Genomic DNA, 23842 nt, shown 5'->3' on the forward strand with positions numbered 1-23842 from the left:
ATGTTTACCATGCAGTAAATTTGAATATGATTATTACATCAATGACATGTATACAATAAGATATTATACATGGGTACAAAACTACTGTTTAAACAAAAATGTTTCTGCTGATCAACTAAACACAAATATTAAATCTATAATAGAATTTGAAAATAAAAACATACTGAGTTACTATTTCAGAAATGAATTACAGACTGCAACAGATCTATGTAAGGTATGCAAACAATTGAATGTATAAAAAATACGAAAACATATATAACAATGATCATTTTTAGGAAAAGGATAAAGTAGCATGTGAACATTTATCAAACATGTGTGCTTTGAGTCTTTATAATAATAAATTTGCTTGCGAACTATTTAGACAAGCACAAGTAACATCTACATGGCTATTTTATAATAAAAATGAAACTATAGCTGCACTGTATAGCAGAAAAATTGTACAAAAGTACAGTCTGTTGAAATATAAAAATGTATGTAATATAAGCATGTACTTATTCTATAGATGTAGTAAACACTGGTATTTATATGGGAAATTAATATTGATACATATTAAAATAATTAGACTACCTGTGTATTTGAAAATGTAAAGATTACTTTATTTTCTTAAGAACAAATTCGTTGAATAGATACAGTTAAGAGCAAAACTGAACACACGTACGAAATTTTTGCATAAATAATATTTTATTTAATGTTTGCATATAGAATACACAAAAAACGAAATATATAGTATTAACTACAATGCTTTAACTGTTCAAAAAATTTTCAACGATCGTAATATCCTTATTATTTTGATACATACAAATCTTTTTTGCGTAGTCGGTTTTGCACCGTAAAGCATGTGTAAATAAACATTTTAGTTTTTTATAAATTTAATACTTCGTCCATAAACCTTTGGCCTTGATGGTGTGTTGAATACGTTTAGGCATACTTAAAAATATATTTTCGCAGTATTGTGGAGTAATTGAATACCATTGTTACTGCACTCTTTCCCACAAATCGTTTATTGTCGCTGGCGGAGTATTGTAATCATTCGCTAGTTTCATTTTCAAATATGCCCAGACATTCTCAATAGGATTTAAGTCTGGGCTTTGAGGAGGCCACGCTATCGTTTGAAATGGTTGAACATCGAGCCAATTTTTCACACTCCTTGCAGAATGTGCTGTGGCATTGTCATGTTGGAAAACAACATTACATTCTGGTACTGGCATATTGTCAACTGCATCTAGTAGATTCTTTTCTAAAATGTGTTTGTAAGTGTACTGGTTCACCGTACTTTCAATTCGATACAGTGGACCACCTACACCATACGCCGTAATGCAACCCCATACCATAACTGAACCACCGCCAAATTTAACTGTCTGTTTAACATGACGTGATTTAAGTGATTCACCTTGCCTTTTCCAACACCAAGAACGACCATCCAACAAAATTCGATTAATTTTACACTCATCTGAAAAGATTACGTTCTTCCATTGTTCAATGTTCCAGCTTATATACGTCATCATCATACGTAATGTAATGTTGTTTTCCAACATGACAATGCCACAGCACATTCTGCAAGGAGTGTGAAAAATTGGCTCGATGTTCAACCATTTCAAACGATAGCGTGGCCTCCTCAAAGCCCAGACTTAAATCCTATTGAGAATGTCTGGGCATATTTGAAAATGAAACTAGCGAATGATTACAATACTCCGCCAGCGACAATAAACGATTTGTGGGAAAGAGTGCAGTAACAATGGTATTCAATTACTCCACAATACTGCGAAAATATATTTTTAAGTATGCCTAAACGTATTCAACACACCATCAAGGCCAAAGGTTTATGGACGAAGTATTAAATTTATAAAAAACTAAAATGTTTATTTACACATGCTTTACGGTGCAAAACCGACTACGCAAAAAAAATTTGTATGTATCAAAATAATAAGGATATTACGATCGTTGAAAATTTTTTGGACAGTTAAAGCATTGTAGTTAATACTATATATTTCGTTTTTGTGTATTCTATATGCAAACATTAAATAAAATATTATTTATGCAAAAATTTCGTACGTGTGTTCAGTTTTGCTCTTAACTGTATTAATTAATACTGTATATACATTTTTTTCTAAATTATTGTAAGTAAGTAAAAAGTATTAATACGATAATCACCCTATAATAACAATAAATATTTATTTTTTAATTTTTTTGCGTTAGAAAGTGGTATAAATATATAAATTCAATATGTACTAATGTAAAATATAAAACAGTACATTTGTTTCATATTGTATTTAATCGCTATGTCTTGCATGTATGTGGTTTGTACTCTTGCTTACTTTTCTTGTACCTAAAATTTTCTGTATCAAGTGTGTTTTTGTCCATTGTCTCTTAATAGTTCTTTGATATTTATTCAATCATTTTATCTATCTATGCTTTTGTATTATTCTGTGTAAATGATGTAATGTTTCTGATTTATTGCAACAGATCTTACACTTGTTTTCTTCTTGCAGTTTGCAGTATCTATTCCTTTCTTCTTCAATTCTGCATTTGAATTTTACTATCATTGTGTAGTATTTTCTACTGTACTCTGCTAATACGTGTATTGGCTTTTTCTTATTGTGTTATATCCTTTGTTGTATCTTCTATTGTTTATCCTCTTATTCCCATGTCTCTTCATTTTTGTCCATTTGTATTAGTCTCTACAATTGTACTTGTCTCTATAATTTTTTACATATCTGTACCTTGTCTTCTATAGTACTAGATTCTTTCCTTCTCCTATTTGGTTCCTTTCCTTCCTATTTATTGTTCTACTATTTAGTTTACCTTTACCTTCTATTTTTTTTATTTTTCTTCTGTTTTTTCTTACCTTTCTTCATACATCTATTCTTACAATAGTTCTCTGTTTCTACCATTAAATGATCAATCTATATATGTATGATAATCACTCTATGTATAATAATTCTTTAAATCTTTATATTTTCACTTAACATTTATAAATACATTTTGTAACATAAAATTTTTCTTTAGGATAGTACATTGAATTTTACAATTGCAACATTTTCATTACGTGGTAAATTTAAATCTATTGGTACACCTAGTATGCCATGTAATTTATTAGAAAATGTCAGATTTGGCATAAACTTTAAACAAAAATGTAAACTTAAAATCAAAGATCTATTGAATACAAATGTGGAATTCGCATCTCCTTATCTAACATTTATGGAGAACAAAAAACATGTAATGCATACATTAGCTATACTCATTAAAAACATTAATCGGGTAAGGAAATCTATACTTACAATAAGTGAAATATAATTATAACTATTAAATATAACAGAAAATACTTTTATTAATTCATGAGCAAATAGGTATTATCAAAACATATTAGCAAACGATAATTCCAAATGATAATCTTTGACTGTTTTTCAGAATAACAATGAAATGGATCACTGGAAATTAGTACGAAAGTTTTTCTTTGTCGATAATATTAGTGGTTTTGAAACAATATCAAATTTCATGGGTAATAAAGTACAAAAAGCCGATAAATTATCTATATTACGTTATATGAAATCACTAACTGTTATGTAAGTTTACAATCCTTTTGCTACTCTTTTCTTCAATGTTTTCCAAATTCAATATTTTCCACCTTTTAAAATATTCTTTGCAGAATTAATATTCAAAATGTAGGAGATAAAAACAAAATTTTTCCACCTTTGCTAATTATTGAGTATGGTGAACTAACGCATCAACAATTGCATGAAATGGTAGAAGTCACATTAGATTACACAATTAAATTTACACTAACAAATAATAATATTCACTTCTATCTTAAGGTAAGCAGAAAAAGATAATAAAGGAAAAGGAGAAGCATGAAAAATTAATTTAATAATAAGTTATAATAATTGTAAATATTTTCCTAGATAATCATTGGAATTTTAGTAGGATTTGCTGTAACTTTTTCTGGATTAAAAGCATGGAATTACAGTAAAAAGCATCACAACTCTTTTTCAAACACAGCTGTACTATTTTGGTTTTTTATTTATGCTATTGGTGCTGTAGGAAATGTGATTATTTTAACATTAGTCATTTTATGTATGTATTTATTAATGTTTTATAAGAGTGCAACATCACCACATATTTTACTTTTTGGCGAGACTAATGATAAAACCATCAAAATGTTTACAATAGTAGCATTTATCTTTAAAGTAAGCATTCTATTATGAAATGATACTTTTAGATAGTCTAATATATTGCTTTTACTTGTATAAATGCATTAATCTTTTTTATAGCTCATAGAAATACTTGGATTTATTTGTCAATACTGGAATTTCAAAATAATTTTCCTTGACTGGGAACAACCCAAAATGACTTGTATTTCATCTAAATGTGATTCTTCAGATAATTCTATGCACAAGCTTCATACCCATGAATTTCGAAAGAATATGTACAAATCTCTGCAAATGTCATCAAAAGCAATCATAAATAATCAAAAAAAAAAAATATATGAAGCAAACAAACAGAATGATTCAGAAAATGTTCCTGTATTTTCTGAAGACAACAAATACAAAGTTTCACCTTCACATACAGAAAGAAAAAATTCTCTCCAAGAAATAGATAAGGATAATAGTGTTAATAATTTGCCTGTTAGTATTTGGAGAACATATTTCATTGCCAATCAATGGTTAAAGTTACAAACCAAACGAAAAGTAAGTGTTAAGGTACAGTTACTTGCTGTCTCATGTATTTTTCAGGTAAGTTTAAATATGCAATTACAGGTGACACATAAAATAGACTTAATAATTAATGATATAGTCTTTTCTGTCTCATGGTTTTGGTTACTATTGTTTCTGGATTACTGTTATCTTCTTGAATTAAAACAAACAAAATTCAAATTCCAAATAAAAATTAAATCTTATTTTTTCAACAGATTATACAAATGTATCCTTGGATTCTCATGTCCGAAGTACCAAATAAATTCTCTGAGGATAACAGTAATTTCACACTTTACTATACAGTGTGTATTTTAACATATACAATAATATATTGTATCCAGTGGGTACTATTTGTCACATTTTATGAACAATATGTCACAAATAGAATGCAGAAATTTGTAAATTTGTGTTCAATTGCAAATATCAGTGTATTTATTTATCCATTTAACTATTATGGTTTTTATATTCATGGAAGGTAACATATATGGTAATACAGAATATAAAAATATAATATTTATCACTAGAATCAATCATTCTTTTTTTAATATAGATCAGTTCATGGATTTGCTGATGCAGACTTACCTACTATAATGAATAATTTAAGCAAAGAAAAAAATAATTTATGTGCTCATAGAGGTCTCATTCCAGGAACAACTCAGCAAACGTTTGTATTATCTTTAACAGAAACTTTCAAAGATGTTTTTATAACACTCTCAAGACACACAGAGATTGTACGTATAATTTTTATTATACTCTGAAAACGTATATGATATATTATCATGTTTGTTCTTCTGTAGAAACCAAACAATGTTCTCAAAAGATATTATTTTCCTACTATAAACTGGGAACAAAATTTCAAAACTCAGCTTAAGCTAAAAAAGTTTTTATGCAAATTTATAGACCACTGTTTTCCTGATGTGGATTTTATTATCAAAGAACAACATTTCATTGAAAAATTATGTAATATTAAATTTCACTATAATGACAAAAAATCAGTCTTCTATATTGGTAATATTCCTTATTTTACAACATGACTGATTATTTTCAAACATCTTAATTTTCTATCTTTTACAGATAACAATTATTCGTTTAGTCATGTGCTATTATATGGACATGAATGGCTATTAGCAACATTTGAAATGTCAATATTTATTTTGGTAATAGTACTAATGAAAGATTGTATATTGGCTGCTGCAACTGTAACTTTTATATCAATGCTACTAGTTACAATTGTTAAACAGAATGGGAAGAATAATTTAAATAATAATGTACTATTAAATAAAATTTTTATTATATAATAATATAAAAATTCAAAACTTCTATGGATATTACTAAAATAGATTTTTTTTAAATGAAAATATATATAAGAATTAATTACTAAAAGTCTAATTATTTTTTAAATTTAAATTTATTTGAAGAACTACAATATACATAATAATAACAGTGTTATTTTATTTTATTACATATAGGTAATTTTGTTATTAATGACCACTGCCATGACTATTGTGATGCCCACGTCCATAGTCAATTCCAAAATATTTCTCTATAGCAATTGTTATTAAAAATGCTGGAATCCCAACTTTTAATCCTGTTGTGCACAACTTTAGATTTCTTTTCCAAGCAACTGGTTCTTTATATTGAAAACGCCAGACTTCATTTCTTAACCAAGGATCTTTTAAACCTTTTGAAGCCAAATATTCTTGTAAACGTTTAAGTTCTGGCACATCTTCTACTTTAAATTTATCAGGACTTGGAACTTTAGGTATATGATCACCGCCATGTCCTCCCATTCTCTTAAAAAGAAATTAAGTTTTGAATTTCAATTATTTTTAGTACTTAAATATGTATATAAATATCTCAATATAAAAATGGTTAAACAATTTGGCAGAAAATATTAATCCTTTTATTGAAATAGTGATGTATAGGAGTTGTCTGGGTCAAATTGACTCACACAAAGAAAATATAAGAACTGAAACACACATTGTATTACTTTCAGATTCTTTTTTTATTCTGTATGATAAGAACCTAATCTTCTCTTTTTCTTTTTATCACATAAGTGTCAAAAATAAACGTTTTGATTTTGATTTTCAATATTTTATAGTACGGAAAATATCCCAATAACTGACCATATAATGTAGAATAACATCATAAAATAGTAAACTCAGCTACTGATATGTCACAATTCAAATATCAGAACATGCATTTTTAGGTTGTTCATTTACTGAGATATTTAACGTTTTAAGTATGTGAGCATTAGAACATTTAGCTTAAGGAAAGCTCTAAATATATCTTTCATACTTTAAACATACAAAACCAATATCAAAATGCTCAACATATTAACACAAAACTTCTTTTAAATAATGCAATCTATCCTTCCTTCAACATTAATAAAAATGCATTTAAAATATGTTTTGTATCAACAACATTAAAGATATTTAGGTTACTACTTTTAGATGAAACACCCTGCATAAAAGTCAAACCATATTTTATATACAATGAAATATTGAACATTTTAAACAAGTTTATATTTGCAATTACTATTTTATATACCTCAGACTTAAATATAATAATGTCAATGACATGAAACTATGTATAATTACTATTCACACATTTTACATAAAAAATCTATTCTCTTTAAACTTTCTCTGTCAAACCTTCACTATATTTTTACTAAGAAAAATTATCATGTATTTTGTGCTAATCACAATTCCCGTAAATAACTTGTAAGATCAATTTTTACAACATTAAAATTATTATTACATAGAAAGAAAGTGTTAAATTGTACGAAAATTTTTAACAAATGTATTTTATAGAGATGATAAAAGATATTATATAATTTACCTTTTAATATAGAAAGCTAACAACTCAATAAACTTCGCTGATCATAAACTAGCCTCTACCGACCGCTACCGATAAAATACTACAAATACTTGATCATCCTAGAATCCCAGTGTTGTAAGATTTGAGGATTTCCTACCGTAGCGCCATCTGTCGTAGAGTGAGGAGTGAAGATTGTGGACTCCCAGCTCCCAGCTAGTGATGTCAAAATAGTAGTATAAAAGCAACAACAATATTAAAATGGTTATCGGGAGTATATGGGAAAGCTCATCCAGAAACTCTATTATTAGTATACAAAGCAACCATAAGATCAATGATAGAATGGGGTCTACCACAGTATATAAACACAGTAAAACTAATCTAAAAGAAATTAATACACTAAACCAGCCTTAAAAAAATGTCTAGGGCTGATGAATTCAACACCAAATGCAATAGTGTAGCATATGGCCAAAGAAATGAACATATACCAAAGAGCTGACATAATAACAAATAACTACTTAGCAAAATGTCACACACACACATCACATAAATTAAAAACGAAACTAAAATATATAGATAACTTAATCAGAAAATCACCAACCAATAGATACAACTTCTTCTTAATAAATAAATGGAATAGTATAAAAACTCGACTACAAAAAATACATCACATAAATCTGCCAATCATATATGAATTACCAACACAAATCCAACTTAACAATATTGAAGTAAACACAGAAATAGCTGAAATTGTAAAACAAGCAGACAAACCAAATGAAACATCCAATAAAAAGTTAAATGAACTACCACCTCACAAAATAGAAATCTACACAGAAGAATCTGGACACAAAAAATCAATAGGAAACAATTCAAATGAGGAAAGCATAAAAGCAGGCACAGTGTTCTACGTTTTCCAAATAAATAAATGTGAATCATTTAATATAATTAATGAACACACAACAGAAACCCTATAAGCTATAGCAATAATAGAAGCAATAAAATTCTTCAAAGTCAGTAATTATAAATCCTGCAAAATAATATCAGATGCTAAACATTTTATTAAAAAACTCAATCAATCTAATCAAAATATACAAGAGAACCACTATATATTGGAAATAAAATTTTTAGTATACAGATGTCACAACAGGAACAAAAAAATACTATTCGTTTGGTGCCCAGGCCATATAGGTCTAGAAAATAGAGATAAGACAGATCAACTGGCAAAAATGGAAAGAGAAACAGGAAAACATATATCAACGAAACTGACAATTAATGAGGCCAAAAAAATCCTAAAAACATTATCTATATTAAGCTGGAAAAATGATTTAGAGACAAAATCACAAATAAATAACAAGAGCTATTTCAAATTAATAGATAATACCATAAAATTAAGCACTCATTGGTTTACCGAATATAATCTAGAACCAAATAGGAAAATAATATCTATAATAAACAGAATTAGAAGTAATCACCATACAACTAAAGGACATTTATATAAACTTTCCATAATATCAGAACCCAAATGTAATTGTGGATATGAAAAAGAAAATCTAAACCACCTAATCTTTGTTGTCAAACAAAGACAAAAACATTACAAACAAATTTAATAACTACCTCCAGATGAAAGAATTACAACCTCCATACAACATCAGGGCCCTAGCACTAACACGAATACACAAATATAAATCGAAATATATATAAATATAAATAAATAAATAAGAATAAAACAAACAAACAAAATGTTACAGATAACAAAAAAGAAAAAAAGGAAATAAGGAAAGAAAGAGGGAGAAAAAAACAAGAGAAAATAATAGAAAGAAAGAACCGCGGTGTTAACGAAAGCTAAGTCCATACAAACACTAATATATATGTCAAAATAGTAGGACGTGGACTCGTGGGACAGACGCTAACGCAGAACCCACGTAACATTACATATTTTGCAATTATTTTAATATCTTCTAATTCAAATACATTAATATGACGTGTATTTGAGTTCATTATCGTCTCCTTCATATTTTATTATCCCATAAAAACATGTAAACATTAATTGGTTAAAAGTTATTACGGTATGGTGCACGGCTTGATACAAATCTGTAGCAGCAGCCGACACGACTGTAAGTTTACAAATTAGCAGAAATAGCTGGAAATCAGCAGTTCCCTAGGATCGACTTATATGAAAAGGTAGTACAAAATAGTAACAGTTTAGTAAAATCAGTATGCTACTTTGAAATTCGGAACGCATTTGCAGCACTTTCAGCGCTGTCAGCTAATTTCGGAATGCACTCTATATTGTATAGAAATAATTTTCTACATATTAATAACAAAAATAAGTGAAATCTCCTCCAAAAGAACCTTTAAAATGTAAAAAACACCAAGTAGTTGAGTTCGGTTTGGATTCTAGTTCCCACAAAAAATTTCCCACCAAAAAAGTATCCAAAAGATATTAAATATCCCCCAAAAAGGCATCCAAAAGATAAGCTCCCCGAAAGTACCCTCGAAAAATATTAATCCAAAATAATAAACGCAAAACTTCAGAAATATATAACAAAAACACCCAAAAAAATTTTTATTATCATTTGATTCGAAAAAAGTATTGAAATTAAAAGTAGTTGCCCAATTTATGAGGGTGCTTTAAATCTCGGTAATTATGAAACCGCCAGAAAACATTAATCTATTTGACTTGAAGAAAGCACTGAAATCAAAAGTAGGTACCTCGTTTGTACATTGTGCTTCATAACACGTTAATTTGAAAATCGCGATAAAACATTAACATTTTAAATGGATTCACAAATAACGGATACATGTGAAACCAGAAAAACCTAAGCTGTATGGCGAGCCTTTTAAATTCCAAAAAATATGAAGCCCGCCAAAAAATATTAACCCACAAAAATGAACTTCAACAAACACTAAACTTCTAAATGATATCAAAAGCCTCCAAACAAATATCTAAAAGATATTAAACTCCAAAACATGTAACCTTTACAAATAGGGTTTAAGGTCATAAAGTGTATATTCAAATAATGTTTCAAATAATGTGGTTATTTGTATACTAATATAAAATATAAAAAATTCATAACTACATTTTATTAATATTTTTTCATGCGCATTCAATTAAAGTTTAAAGTTAATTAGAATTTGATTAGTTAACTTTGGGCGCTAACTATCTAGAGTTCTATATTTTTAGGTTCGTAGTGTTACATTTATTTTAATTTGGAAAATAATACGAGATAACTTGAATAAAGCTTAACACAATATACATATATTCGTAGGATATACATAGTTATATTTCTTTATTTCAGATTCTGAGAACTATAGGTTAGGAAACATACGATACCTGATTGGCATTGTGGCATGGATGCCATTTACACAACAAACAAATGAATCGGATAGATATCGTTCGAGGATTCAAATCATAAGTATTTTGTCAATTTCAATAAAATATAAACAAGAAAATGTCTGGACCAATGGTATTGTGTCAACTATGGATGGGTGGAGTAAGTAATAATTATTACTTATTTTAAAAATATATGTATACGTTGAAACGTTATGAATTTTTATGAATTAATGTCTTTAAAATAATGATTCTTATCTCTCTCGCGAAAATTTATTCGAATTAAATGGATATATAAGATATATAGGAATGGATATATAAGAATTATAATTTCACTTTTGAATAGGTATCAATGGTTTTAGTTATACAATTTTTTATAACTTAAGATTTTATATTAAGCAGATTTTTATTTGTATAATTATTAAAAAAATGTGACCACTGAAAATCATAGTAATTTTTAATCAAATTCACTATAATTTATATGAAAATGATAGAAAATGTTGTGCTGAAGCTATAAAATTGTATAATAATATAAAACATACAAAAATGTGTTTCGACAAAAGCTACAAACAAAGTCATTATAATCAAGCTGCTCCCAAAAAATGCATGTAATCTGCATTTATTTTCGCAAATAAATATTACACTTCATTGTAAGCACTTTTAGTACATAAATTAGTACTATGCTGTAGTATAGTTCCAAACAGACTAAATTTTATGTAAACCAATGTGTGTAAACATCTTACGTATAGACCATTTCAGTTAACATTTTACCTTTATATTTTATTAAGTTACTTATCCAATAGATAAAATGTTAATTTGAGTTCCTTATGTTTCATTTGTATTTGACTATAGAAAAAATGTTTCAGACAAAAGTTCAATGGTTTTAAAGGGGAATTTAATTTAATGTTATAATATATAATGAAAAGCAAAATTTGTATGTTGTAACATTAAATCATTAAGTTAATTAATGCATAGTACATCATCAAGTTAATTACTTGATTTAGGATGGCAAAAAATTAATATAATAACAGAGTTTCCAATATACATTGAATTATTTTAAGAAGTGGTCAAGGAGTTCAAATAGAACAAAAAATGTTCCATGATAAAATACTAGATTATTCAAACAGTTCATAATGTTTTATTGTGTTTCAACTCTAAAAATATAACACAAAAAATATTTAGAAATTAATAATACAGAAAAAGATCCTTGTAGCAAATGACAACTACATTATCAATTAAAATATGTAACAGTAGAAAACATTTCATTTTAGAAAAAGTTTTTTACATTGGAATTCTTGATTTTTAACAATATTACAAGACTTGTTTTTAATACCTTATTTTTAAGGTTTTTCAGAACTTAAATTATAGAAAATACCAAAAGGTTAAGATTTACAAGTTCTGTTAGAAGTATCCACTGAATTTATAAAATTATAAGATTCACTCATGATTACTGTAGTGTATATACATTTGAAATTTGAAGTGTTCTAAGCAGAATAGAAAAATTTTGTTATATATCTTTTGTTCTATTAGAGCTTGTTTATCACTTTCTTTATATTATATCTTAAATGTACATAAGTTATATTATGTTTCCTAAAATTCTAAATATAATTTGTTTTAGTTAGAACCATACATGACAGAAAGTTTTATAATGAATGCTTTCCATAAAATGGGAGAACAACCACAAACAGTTAAAGTGATGAGGAATCGTTATACTGGTGAACCAGCAGGGTATTGTTTTGTCCATTTTCCAACTGACGAAATGGCACTTGATGCAATGCACAAACTAAATGGCAAAGTGATTCCTGGTTCAAATCCAGTAAGAAATTAAAATATGTTAATTATTCATTTTTTGTTTTAAACAAAATATATTACTATTAATTTTAATAGAATATTACTATTACTATTATTATAAAAGTAAAGAAAAAATTGGTTCATTTATTTTGAAACAGTACATAGATCTTCCTATTCCCTTACTTTGTCTACTACTGTAATTGTGCATATGCTTCTCCTTTAATCCTGGTGTAGTAAATTTTCATATGTTTGCGAGATTTAATTCATTACATATTCATCTCTATTCCTATTATTTGCTGGAAGTACCCTCGAAATGTAACACTACAGAACTCGGTAATCAAATATTATAGCAAGTTATAATATAGAAATATTGTTTCAAGTTTATTTGTAATATTTTAAATAAAATATACTACTGGAAACATTTATTGCATTATTTAAATACTACTGAAATGTCGAAATTCAAAATGCTGATTACATTTAAATGTGCCCAAACGCTAAAATCCTTCCTTAAATGTGGGTTTGCTAAGTTGTAAAAATTTGTGATATTTAAAACCACTACAGCATATAAGCAACAATTTGTTTTAGTGTTTGTTATTTTGCAAAACATTGTTTGAAAAATGTTAAAACCCCTAAACATGAAGGATATAAAAATTTAAGCATTATTGCTTGACAAAAGAAATTGTCTGTACATAGTATACATTTTCGACCAGTCCCAAAAGATGAACGTATACATATCAAAAAATTTTTGTAGTGTTTTCTCTCAGACCCCAACTTGGTAAAATGAAAGTAAAAGGAAGTAATGGTGGCAGTAGAAGAAAGGTTCCCAAATCTAACAAGAGACTTGATCATAGCTTCTCGTCTTCTACTACCTCATATCTCTCTCTCAGAATAGTTTAATCATATTCTGTCTATGAAATTCTAAACTAAGTCTATTACCATGGAAATGAATGTTTTTATTTGTAATGATATATCTTGTGTGTGATTCTTATCTCTTGTGACTGACAAAAGCCAGTTATATGTAAGCATATGAAAAATAAGAAGGGCACAACACAAGGTATAGAATTAAATTTGTGGACTTGCTTTAAGAGCTTACTACATTTATTCATATTTTTTATAATTAAATATGGATATATTAATTTGTTATATTAATTTATTGTATTTTTGTATTTTAGCCTGTAAGATTTCGGTTAAATCATGCTAGTACAACAGGAAAGCCTGCAGCAGAAAGGGAGTTCAGTATTTGGGTTGGTGACTTATCCACAGATGTAGACGACTATTCTTTATATAGAGCATTTGCAGCTAAATACAATTCAATTAGAACTGCAAAGGTCATTTTAGATAGTTCTGGATTTAGTAAAGGGTATGGGTTTGTTAGATTTGCTAATGAAGAAGAACAGAAAAATAGTTTAGTTACAATGAATGGATATAGAGGATTAGGAACAAAATCGTTAAAAATTTGTAATGCCGTTCCTAGGCCTTGGAATAAGATATCAGGGTATGTAATACATTTTCTAACATACTTTATATGATAATAATGTAAATCATCATGTTACAATTTTAATCACCAATCTCCTTCCATATTTCTCAGATCTACTCCACCTCAATCATCTTCTGAATATACAACATCAAATATGAATTCAGATGCTTATAATTACTATGATACATCATCATATTGGAACAGTTACAGTGCATGGCAACAAGGCTATTATGAAAGTGAACCCACATCAGAGGGATACAATAGTTATATTACAGATCAAAAACCTGAAGAAGATGAACTAGAATTAATTGGTAAAGGAACAATATTTATAAATGCAAATATTTTTGGTAACTTTGGCTCTATTTTTAATGTGTAATTTTTAACAAAGCTTTTTACTTAATATTATTTGAGATGCAATTTACCAAAAAATATAGAAACATAAGAAATATAACTTACACAGTATAAATAGTTCAATATTTTTTATATACAAAATGTTAAATACAAATTCACGTGATTATAACTGTTTTGTTTTCTTTTCCAGAACATTCTGTTCCTATAGATATTGATAAACTTAACAGGGAGATAATAGAGCAAGACTATAATTTGTGGGATGCACTGGAAAGCTCAAAATGGATTCCATGTGATACATTAGAATTATGTTATTAAACATTTGTCACAGGTATATCTATTGTAAGTTATTTTCAATCAATACCTGAATAATTATTTTAACCCATTTCAAAATTTGGAACGCTGTATATATAATACAACATTTTGAGTATAAAAATTGTAATAAAGTAAAATAGAAAATTCAATGTTTTATGTTATTCTTGTTACAACTCAATGTATATCACATTGCTTTCAGTTTCTAGGAAAAAATTTTTTTCTTTTTTGTTTCACATAATTTTTCAACATGTAAGTCAGTAGTCAAACCTTGTCTTCATTATTAAATGTTCTAGCTAATTGTTTCCTATATAAAAGAAAATAGGTTTATAAATATATGATAAAAAATAAACAGTTTCAGGAAAGTTGTGATACAGAGATAAGAAAATATTGATTATTTTTAAAATTTTTATCCCTTTTAAAACTGTCGAAATTTGAAAACATATCCTAAAATGGATCACCTGAGATTACTTGTTTGCTTTTAATGATAGAAGAAAATTCATCAGATAAAATTTGCTTGATTTTGAGAAAGGTATAATCTGATGTCAATAGTTTTTTTTATAAATGGATTTTTACTTACCTTCTAATGGAACATTTTCAGGCAAATATATAATGACCTATGGATTGCCCAGATAGGACATAATTTAAATATCTTAAAAACATCCGATAGCGTACGTCTTAAAGACTTACATTCCTGGACATCTTAAAGACGTTTATTTTCTGTCTGAACGTCGTATAGACGTAATTTGGATGTCTTTAAAAATGGTTTTTAAGACGTCTTATAAACATACTGATTTGTAATTTCAGACATTTCAAAGATATCTTTTGAATATTTTTAGAGCTTTACTGAATGTCTCTAAGACGTTTGTAAGATGTTTCTATTTTTTATTTCTAAAAGCAACAACATTCAGGACGCGATTTCATTTCTAAACAATAATAAAATGATATATTTCTTATCTGTGTTTAATAAATTACATATGTATTTCTAGTGGTTCCAAAATTACAATATTTTGAAATTTTTGATTTTCTCTTGCCTAATGTTTGAAAAGTGGAATCTGATACACTGTGGTTTTGGGAGTATACTTATGTTAAAATTCAATTGAAAACTCATGTATTAAAAATTTCACTTAATAGGTATTTTTATTTACGTCGCTTCTATTTATTCTAAACCAGTGAATTTTCACTACTTTACTAAAAATTTTCTTATGAAAATCAAGTATTTATGAATATCAGAAATTATAATCGTTAATCATCAGTTACAAGTTAGATAATGGAGTGATTTACTTTTCATATTAAAAAATTGCGAATTGTGCCACTTATAAACAAAAGCATGTTAATGTGTTTTAAATGATTATTTACCTCTAGATGTGAGTTGATCATACTTAACATCTTATACTACTTTTTACATACAATTTATTTCTTAAATCCCATATTCTTTTATTTGCAAGCATTATTATCATATTATAATAGTAAGTTAATAATTATTATACACATTAAACAGCCATGCAGTGTTACATTAACTTGATAAAAAAATCTATTTATCTATTAACAAATATAAATTATTCAAGTTCTTTTTTTACAGTAATTGACTCAACATCTGATAATCTAGTAGTTACAGTTGCCAAAAGTTCTGGTGGTAAGTTTACAGGTGTAATAGATTCTTCAAGATTTTCAGAGGTATTAATATTGGAACTAACCATATAAACTTGTAAGACACTTTTCCCAGGCTCCTCTGGAGATTCCTTTGATAAGATAACTAAAGATCCTGGTTCCACATTACCAATATTTGGAATAATTGTTTTAACAGAATTTTCACAAGCTTCAGTATTTTCTGTGTCATTATTAGTAATATCGAAATTTAAATTATCTGAAATTTTCATGTTATCACTTGATAACGTCACAGTTTCAGAGTCATTACAATCGTCATTTGATTTTTCATTATCTAATGTATTTATATCTGGTCCCTGTAGCTTTTTTACTTTTGATAATCTTCCAGATCTCGTTGGTCTTATATGATAAACTTCAGTATCGCTATCACAACTGTTACACGAACTTAATGAATTACTATTATCTATTTCGGTTAATGATTCTTCTAATATTTTCGTTTCCTCTTTTGACTTCTTACGTTTTTTATTTACCCTTTTTAACAATGACGGATAATGATCACTTATTTTCGCATTTTCATCTTGTTCCAATTCTAGAATTTGTTCTTCTTCACTGTCTGATGCATCCATTTCAGCAATACTGGATGCTACAAGTCCTGAAAATATCACTTATCGTTTTGGAAACAAATTTGTGTTTATTTAATGCGTTCTCTGACACGAATATTTCTTTATGTGGGAAATGCCAGAAATTTTGTAATTCTAAATACCAAAATAAATCTAAAATATAAATCATCTTTTAAAATTTGTATTATCTATTTCTGAACACTTCATGTGTCTAAATTATATAAAATATCTTCAAGGTATTAATAAAAATATTATGTAAATATTAAACTTCAACTTACTACACTTTCGCTTCCTTTCTGCATGTCCACTCTTTTTTTCTTTCGAACCTTGCCGCTTCTGCTTTTTTCGATTGTCAGAATATTCTTTTTCTGAATGTTCAAATGCAGCTGTTAATACAAATAAAATTATTTAAATATAAACAGACATTTACAATTAAAAGTTAATCTGGAATCAATTTCATATAAAATAATTGCAACATAAATAGACAGTAAAGTAAAGTATAAGAAGCAAACAAAAATGTGATTAAGATAAAATACAAAATAATAAATGGCTTAAGTATATTTATCCTAGGCATTTATTTACAAAGAACATTCGATAACTTAAAACATTTAATAACAAACTCGAAACTTTGTAAAAACGTAGTTTGGATAACGCTAAGAATGAACACACTTTTTGTTTTGGTAAAAAAACCAGAGGTGAAAATAAACCCTTTCAAAAAACTCTTCAATTTTCATATTAGTCCTAATTTACACAGTGTAACAAATATAGTATTTAATATTTTAAGGGATGGTAGGCGATTTGAAAATGTCTTATAACGTTGGTTCCAAGTGTTTGATCTACTTTCGTTTTGCAACAACAATGCCTTAAAATTAACATATATATGTGCTAAACTAACAATCAGAGAATTCTATAATTTTACAAATGCATTGAAAGACAGAAATAGAACGAAACAGTCTTAGTACATTTTGTTGTACCTCTTACAGTTTAACTTTTATAAAGTTTTAAAAATCTGAGATGTTTGTAGAAAATGCATCTCGGATCTTATTACTATACCATACAAGATTTGTTTATATTTTACATACTTATACGTTTTAACCAGACATGTTGCAAAGAAGACCATAAAACTTTCAATTTAACTTTCTTCTCATATCTTAATAATTTGCTAAATATTCATGATAATATTAAAATGTATTTCTTTAAGCGAATATTTTTACCTCTAGGACTGATTTTTGCCGAAACAAGAAATGGTTTCATTATTAGCGTCTCTTGAGTCTTGAGTTATTCGTGTCATTTGTACAATTTTTATATTGTTTTTAATTTTTAAGTTGTCGTACGTTCTCTGTTATATAAGTTTATTTACCTTAAAATGGTTTTATATGAGTTTATTCTATTTTTCTTATTTTTTCACAAAAAATTCTGGTTACTATTAACAATAAGACTTACCTAACGATTTCTCTAACATTTCAATATCAAATTCTTGATGGTAAGCAAGTGCCTTTTCTACCAAGTTTCTATTTACTTTCTCCTCCTTTTTAAATTTTAACTTAATTTCTTGTCTTGTTCTATTTGGAAAAAGACTTTGCATCAGTAGAAAATCTGTGCCTACTGTATTTAGTGCTTTATAAAACTTTAAAGTTTCCCACTTAGGCCATTCTTTACTTTTCTGGCGTTTTTTATAAAACCCACTACCAGTATTGTCATCGTCAATAATAGCTTCCTTAGCTAGAGCTTCTCTACCTTTTCTTGTATTAGTTTGTTCTATAACAAGACTTTGTTCATCTATTATTAATTGCCCATCTGATCCAACTTTCACTTGAGGTGCAGGCATTGCAAATGATGGATCATCCTCGTTTTCGTCCTCGTGCAACTGTTCAGATCTATAATAGCAAATGGAAAGTATGTTTGAAATATTTATAAAATCTTGACAAACATTTTTTACCATATTGGTAACATTCTTACCGACAGTCTGAAACTTTTCTTGCCATCACTCCAGTTTCTTTAGACCTTTTCATAGGATTAGTAATAGGATTATAATATATTAAATCATACATTGTAAGTTTACTTCTATCTGGTGTTTTATTCTCATGCCTTAGTTGAAATTCTTTTCTAGCTTCTGCCAATTTTTTTGCAGACTCTGAAACTAACATGCGTCTCTTCTGGCCTATTTTTGATTTTATTATGTTATTTTTATTATTATTAATACTAATATCTTTAACGGTTTGAGCTGTATTAATCAAATCATTTGTTGCATTATTGATATTGGTGCTATTTATTCTTCTACTATCATCTTCTGATTCACTTGCACTTGCTCCACTTCCTTGTATGCTGTTCTTTCTTATTCTACCACCACTATCTAATTTGGGTACTGGCCTTATAAAACCTAATCTACTTTGTGCTGATCTTATAGTAGAAGCTGAAAATTATAAAGTACTCAGTAATTACAAAGTTTTATAATGCAAACTTTTCATTTTATAAATATTAACACATTGATATTAAATGTTTTGTGATAACTATTTATTAATATATATAACTTATTCTTAATAAAATTCAATTATCTTACCACTTGGAGTTGTGTTCAAGGTTTCCACTGATTGTACAATATCTTTTTTTTCTGGTATTTCAGAGCTCTGTTTAATTTCATGTTTATTATCAATATTTTGAGTATTAAGATACACCTTTCCATTTTGTGACTGTTCTTCTATTGTTGAGTTTAACTGCATCTGCTTTTCTTTACTGTTATCAATACCATTTTCAGAAATTTCTTTGGGTATTGTACAAACATCATTAGATGTATTCTTGTTTTCTTCAGTAGATTCAATAATAGTAGCTTCAGAAGCAGACGAATCCTGTGTTGCTTTTCGCCGTGTTGGAACAGTGACTGTAGCTTTTATTCTTGCTCGTCTCATTTTGTTAATATTATGAATTGTATAAAATCTGCAAACATTAAATATTAAAATTTAGTGTATCGTTTTTTGTCTGTGTAAGATACTCATAACATTAATACTTGAGAAAATAATATATTAATAGCATTCTGCCTAATTACCATATTAAAGATTTGAAAGAAATGATGTAAGAATAGTAGGAAATCATCAAGACGAAAGAATTTAAGAGGAATCTAGTATTACTAAGAATAGAAAAGAGAATACCAAATATAGGATTATTAATTGTGGAACCAATGTTGATCCTTTCTGTGTAAATTATTTCTACACCTTTTCTATGTAATCAGTAAAGTTCTGTGCCTCCTATTATGCAACATATTTTTAGTTTGTTTTCATTTTAAGAAAGATGTGTGCAAATTCTTACTTGCGAAATACACTGACGAAGAAATGATAATTTTACACATCTGAGACTGTCCTGACTACAATAAAATCTTGCTGAATTTTATTCATTATATTATGTTCATTGCTATCCTCATCATTTGTGGAAAGTACTTGTTAAAACATGTAAAAATTACATGTTTTAATGTTTGGTTCAGTTTTTGCAAAAATATTTGTTTCATATTACTGTGATATTTCTAATAAAAATAAGCACTCAACAAGATATGCAATTTAGTTAATCCTAAGATATGTATTTTAATATTAATAGTTTTACACTTTTTTTTATTATAGCATTTGATAAATCATAAAAAGGGTTTGTTACTTCTATAAGTAACTCTTGTACTATAAAATTGCTCAATTTTAGTATGACATTGTTTTAAATGTTCTACTTGTTTGCTATATTGAAAATAAGAAGCATAATTATACATACTTAATACACATTTTCTGTTAAATGTTATAAACAACTTGAACCAGTATTCATGTGCTACAGTTTGAAACAATATTAATTATAATTATAAATATACAGGAAATTATAATTATTTAATGTGTATAGTCATTCATATACTTAGTACCATTTTGAGGAGGATTTCAATCCTATACCAGGTAAAAGAAAAAAAAAAAGTCATGAAAAATCAATATGCAATCATTTTATTGCAATAAACATTTTCCATAGAATTTTGACCCATAATATAAACACTTCAAGATACATGCTCATACCTGTATAATTTACATTGTCCATCTGTTGTTCATAAAGATTTAATTAAAAAACTATCATCCAAAAGAAAATGGGGATGAAATATAACAATATTCTTTTGTGATCAATATATGATCAATATATTTCATCTTATTTCAAAAGTTACAGTATAATTAGAAACATATTTCATGGAATATTTGCATCTACCTTACCTTAATTTGTCACATTTTATGGTTAATAATTAAAAATTCAAACAATAATTTTTTTTACATACTATATTATAATCATTGACTTTGTTTACAAAAGTATATTTTAATTTTAATGAATTCTTTTTCAAGTTACTATCATTTAAAATTGCAAATTTCAATTCATAATTCATTACATTGTTAATTTCATTTACATTTTGTATAACTTGTTCATCACATTTATCATAAATAATTACATTTTTATGATATCTTGGGACTTATAAAATAATATGTTATTAAAATTTTAGGTACCTGAAGAACATAAATTTATAAATTTCATTACTTTTGACTATCCTTCCTTTTTCACATTATCTTTTTAGCATTGTACAATAATAAATCATTTTTGGCTATACTTGTAACTTTTTTGAGCACTAAAGTGGTTAATGTTTATTTTTATTCATATATTTTATAACATCATTATTCATATTTTTTATAACTGTTCTCATATCTTAACTAAATAAAAAATAGTAATTGAGATGATTTCTATTAGATTCTGCCAGTTTAAAGCAAGTTAATTAGGCAAACCATTATATAATAGGTTTTTAATTTCTTGCAAATATTAAAATACGGAAAAATGTAAATTTTTTTTCAGCTATTGTTTGATAAATATTCAGATACATTTTACCAATATTTTACATTTTAATTTGTTTTTGCATTAAACGCAAAGAATTCATATCAGAATCAATCACATTATAATTATTTATCAGCAAAACTTTATAAATAGTATTGTTCCTTTTCATACACAATATGAAACAAAAATAATTCAAAAGTTTAAAATTCTTACATTCTACCTTTAAAACAACAGTAATTCACATATGCATTACAGAATCATTATTCTCTTATTAATATAATAAAATTAATCTTTATAAAAATTAATTTTCTATTTGTTATCAATTTTAACATAGAATTCAATAATACAGAAATGCATTTCGAAACTTCATAAAAATAATAGAAACAAAATTTAATATTTCAGCAAAATTTATTTTCACTTATTTTGTTTTTATATACATTATGCTTATTGTATTATTTGTCACTATTGGTAAATGTAAATATTCATAAATAAGTATTTATTTGACCAATTTTATTTTACATGATAAAATAAACTGTTGTTAAATATACGTAAACGAAAACTATAAAAATTAATAACACATTATCTACACATAAATCATCTTTAAAATTTACTATATATACATAAAATAGATAGTTATACTTCTTAACCTAAAATTATTTTGAGATTTACAATTATGTATTTACTCACCAATAATATGGTGTTTACGGGCAATAATAGTTTTTACGTGGATTAAAAAATAAACTATCCTGTTGGTAGAGTTTACTCTTTATTGTTTTCATCGTAGAAAATAAAAATAGTTTATTACTTTTGTTAATGACATTTTAATAAACATTGTGTATAGCAGAGTATCACACAGTGTAATGTAAGATCCCATAAGAACAAGAACCCTATGTAAAAAATCGTATACGAGTTTTAGTACCCTCTGCCGAGTCAGATAAGTATTAAATCGTTCTTCTTTGCCCCACCCGCAGTGCACTGTTCACGGTACATATGTATACAAAGTTCTATTGATTCTGTCAAAACTAGATTTAGGGGATACAGGGAATTTCGAATAAGCGTATAACTACTAGAAACATAGTTCTGGAAACCTCGCTCAGGCGCCGCCAGTGTGTAAATCGACAGCTGGCAGGGCCACTTATTTGACGTATAAACTGACATACCAACATTCTATTCCAACCGTTGCGAATGTTCAATTTCCCGAATTTATCAAGCGATTGGTCGGTGCTCATGGAGCGCTAAACCGCTCTGCTTGTGTTAGTAGTGTGGGACATTCAAAATAAAAAATTAAAGTTTAAGTTAAACTTAGAGTTTTATTCTTAAGGGAGCAGACTCCTTCGGGGGCTACTCCGAATCGATCGAAGCGCTGTTGTGAAGAAACGGGCATTAGTGAAAACATATAATTTATACATGAGACATTTGATAATGTGGCCTCTAGCGTTATCTTATTGATTACAAATGAGAAGTGCGAAGGTATAATTGTCAAATCGCATCGTAGGAAAGTTCTGTCACGCTGTTGCCACATCTATTACAATCTTATCCATCAGTAAATCTCTACTGAATACGCCTTGAGCCGATATTTTGCTTCATGCGGAATATAGAAATGGATGGTGCGAGCGAGAAAAAAAGAGTATTACGAATGAGACAATATACAGGGTGTAACAAAAATGTCGCAGTTCCTTAAAAGGGGTGATTTAGGGGGTGATTTGAAACAACTTTTTCCTTAGCGAAAATGTAAGATGAGGCTTCGTTAACGAGTTATTAACGAAAAACACCGGCCAATGAGAGCGCGAGTTTGCCGCCCGAGCGACCGCGGTAGCGTTGGGTACATATATGTATATATATATATATATTTACCACTTCTGTGACAAATATGAACCATAAAATTTCCAATATACGCTTAAACTGAATCATTTCGTGAACTATATATGTGTACATCTTGCAAATAATTTAGAATAAACCAAATAACAGAACACTTATTGGTGATTATTGTTCACAGTTTTGTAATTTTATTTTATTTTCT

General features: G+C 27.4%; 4 protein-coding genes across 10 annotated transcripts; 2 read left to right on the forward strand and 2 right to left on the reverse strand.

Annotated features, from left to right (window-relative positions):
* The first annotated feature begins 341 nt into the window (after positions 1-341).
* Positions 342-6102, forward strand: LOC143185040 (meckelin). 2 transcript variants are annotated; one of them, XM_076387734.1, is made up of 10 exons: positions 342-470; positions 3012-3258; positions 3409-3563; positions 3647-3812; positions 3900-4184; positions 4269-4730; positions 4907-5166; positions 5242-5422; positions 5489-5699; positions 5766-6102. In XM_076387734.1, the coding sequence occupies exons 2-10, from the start codon at positions 3079-3081 to the stop codon at positions 5987-5989; spliced, it is 2124 nt and encodes a 707-aa protein (XP_076243849.1). In that variant the 5' UTR covers positions 342-470; positions 3012-3078; the 3' UTR covers positions 5990-6102. The 2 variants fall into 2 exon arrangements, with proteins under 2 accessions (XP_076243849.1, XP_076243848.1); XM_076387733.1 differs by lacking the exon at positions 342-470 and adding an exon at positions 1465-1818 and having other exon boundaries at positions 3007-3258.
* On the reverse strand, positions 6081-7672 carry Nd-b12 (NADH dehydrogenase [ubiquinone] 1 beta subcomplex subunit 3). Of its 2 annotated transcripts, none has more exons than XM_076387745.1 (2): positions 7533-7672; positions 6081-6484 (listed from the first exon to the last, which is right to left on the reverse strand). In XM_076387745.1, exon 2 carries the CDS (start codon positions 6479-6481, stop codon positions 6173-6175), a length of 309 nt encoding a protein of 102 aa, XP_076243860.1. In that variant the 5' UTR covers positions 6482-6484; positions 7533-7672; the 3' UTR covers positions 6081-6172. The 2 variants fall into 2 exon arrangements, with proteins under 2 accessions (XP_076243860.1, XP_076243861.1); XM_076387746.1 differs by lacking the exon at positions 7533-7672 and adding an exon at positions 7242-7373.
* A 1105-nt stretch (positions 7673-8777) lies between these two features.
* Positions 8778-14919, forward strand: Secp43 (tRNA Selenocysteine associated protein). 4 transcript variants are annotated; one of them, XM_076387739.1, is made up of 6 exons: positions 8778-9689; positions 10808-11002; positions 12462-12655; positions 13803-14125; positions 14219-14418; positions 14649-14919. In XM_076387739.1, the coding sequence occupies exons 2-6, from the start codon at positions 10864-10866 to the stop codon at positions 14771-14773; spliced, it is 981 nt and encodes a 326-aa protein (XP_076243854.1). In that variant the 5' UTR covers positions 8778-9689; positions 10808-10863; the 3' UTR covers positions 14774-14919. The 4 variants fall into 4 exon arrangements, with proteins under 4 accessions (XP_076243854.1, XP_076243852.1, XP_076243851.1 ...); XM_076387737.1 differs by lacking the exon at positions 8778-9689 and adding an exon at positions 10080-10212; XM_076387736.1 differs by lacking the exon at positions 8778-9689 and adding an exon at positions 10571-10692.
* Positions 14913-22818, reverse strand: Bdp1 (transcription factor TFIIIB component B'' homolog Bdp1). Of its 2 annotated transcripts, XR_013002863.1 has the most exons (7): positions 22510-22818; positions 19556-19929; positions 18955-19408; positions 18439-18872; positions 17274-17381; positions 15348-17027; positions 14913-15074 (listed from the first exon to the last, which is right to left on the reverse strand). XR_013002863.1 is itself a non-coding variant. In XM_076387735.1 (6 exons), the coding sequence occupies exons 2-6, from the start codon at positions 19899-19901 to the stop codon at positions 16327-16329; spliced, it is 2043 nt and encodes a 680-aa protein (XP_076243850.1). In that variant the 5' UTR covers positions 19902-19929; positions 22510-22818; the 3' UTR covers positions 15239-16326. The 2 variants fall into 2 exon arrangements, 1 of the variants encoding a protein (XP_076243850.1); XM_076387735.1 differs by lacking the exon at positions 14913-15074 and having other exon boundaries at positions 15239-17027.
* Positions 22819-23842: the final 1024 nt, after the last annotated feature.

This window comes from Calliopsis andreniformis, chromosome 10 (assembly GCF_051401765.1).
Source record: "Calliopsis andreniformis isolate RMS-2024a chromosome 10, iyCalAndr_principal, whole genome shotgun sequence".
Lineage (NCBI taxonomy): Eukaryota > Metazoa > Arthropoda > Insecta > Hymenoptera > Andrenidae > Calliopsis > Calliopsis andreniformis.

What these genes read in the sequence shown, in the direction of transcription:
- LOC143185040 (XM_076387734.1), top strand. Translation starts at nt 3,079, where the DNA reads ATGCCATGTAATTTATTAGAAAATGTCAGATTTGGCATAAACTTTAAA. An exon ending in TAGTAGCATTTATCTTTAAA is followed by an intron (nt 4,185 to 4,268) that starts GTAAGCATTCTA and finishes TCTTTTTTATAG; the next exon opens with CTCATAGAAATACTTGGATT. An exon ending in AAAATCAGTCTTCTATATTG is followed by an intron (nt 5,700 to 5,765) that starts GTAATATTCCTT and finishes TATCTTTTACAG; the next exon opens with ATAACAATTATTCGTTTAGT.
- Nd-b12 (XM_076387745.1), bottom strand. Translation starts at nt 6,481, where the DNA reads ATGGGAGGACATGGCGGTGATCATATACCTAAAGTTCCAAGTCCTGAT.
- Secp43 (XM_076387739.1), top strand. Translation starts at nt 10,864, where the DNA reads ATGCCATTTACACAACAAACAAATGAATCGGATAGATATCGTTCGAGG. An exon ending in GTCAACTATGGATGGGTGGA is followed by an intron (nt 11,003 to 12,461) that starts GTAAGTAATAAT and finishes TGTTTTAGTTAG; the next exon opens with AACCATACATGACAGAAAGT. An exon ending in AGATGAACTAGAATTAATTG is followed by an intron (nt 14,419 to 14,648) that starts GTAAAGGAACAA and finishes TTTCTTTTCCAG; the next exon opens with AACATTCTGTTCCTATAGAT.
- Bdp1 (XM_076387735.1), bottom strand. Translation starts at nt 19,901, where the DNA reads ATGAGACGAGCAAGAATAAAAGCTACAGTCACTGTTCCAACACGGCGA. An exon ending in AGAAAAGTTTCAGACTGTCG is followed by an intron (nt 18,873 to 18,954) that starts GTAAGAATGTTA and finishes TTGCTATTATAG; the next exon opens with ATCTGAACAGTTGCACGAGG. An exon ending in AGAAAGGAAGCGAAAGTGTA is followed by an intron (nt 17,028 to 17,273) that starts GTAAGTTGAAGT and finishes TGATATTTTCAG; the next exon opens with GACTTGTAGCATCCAGTATT.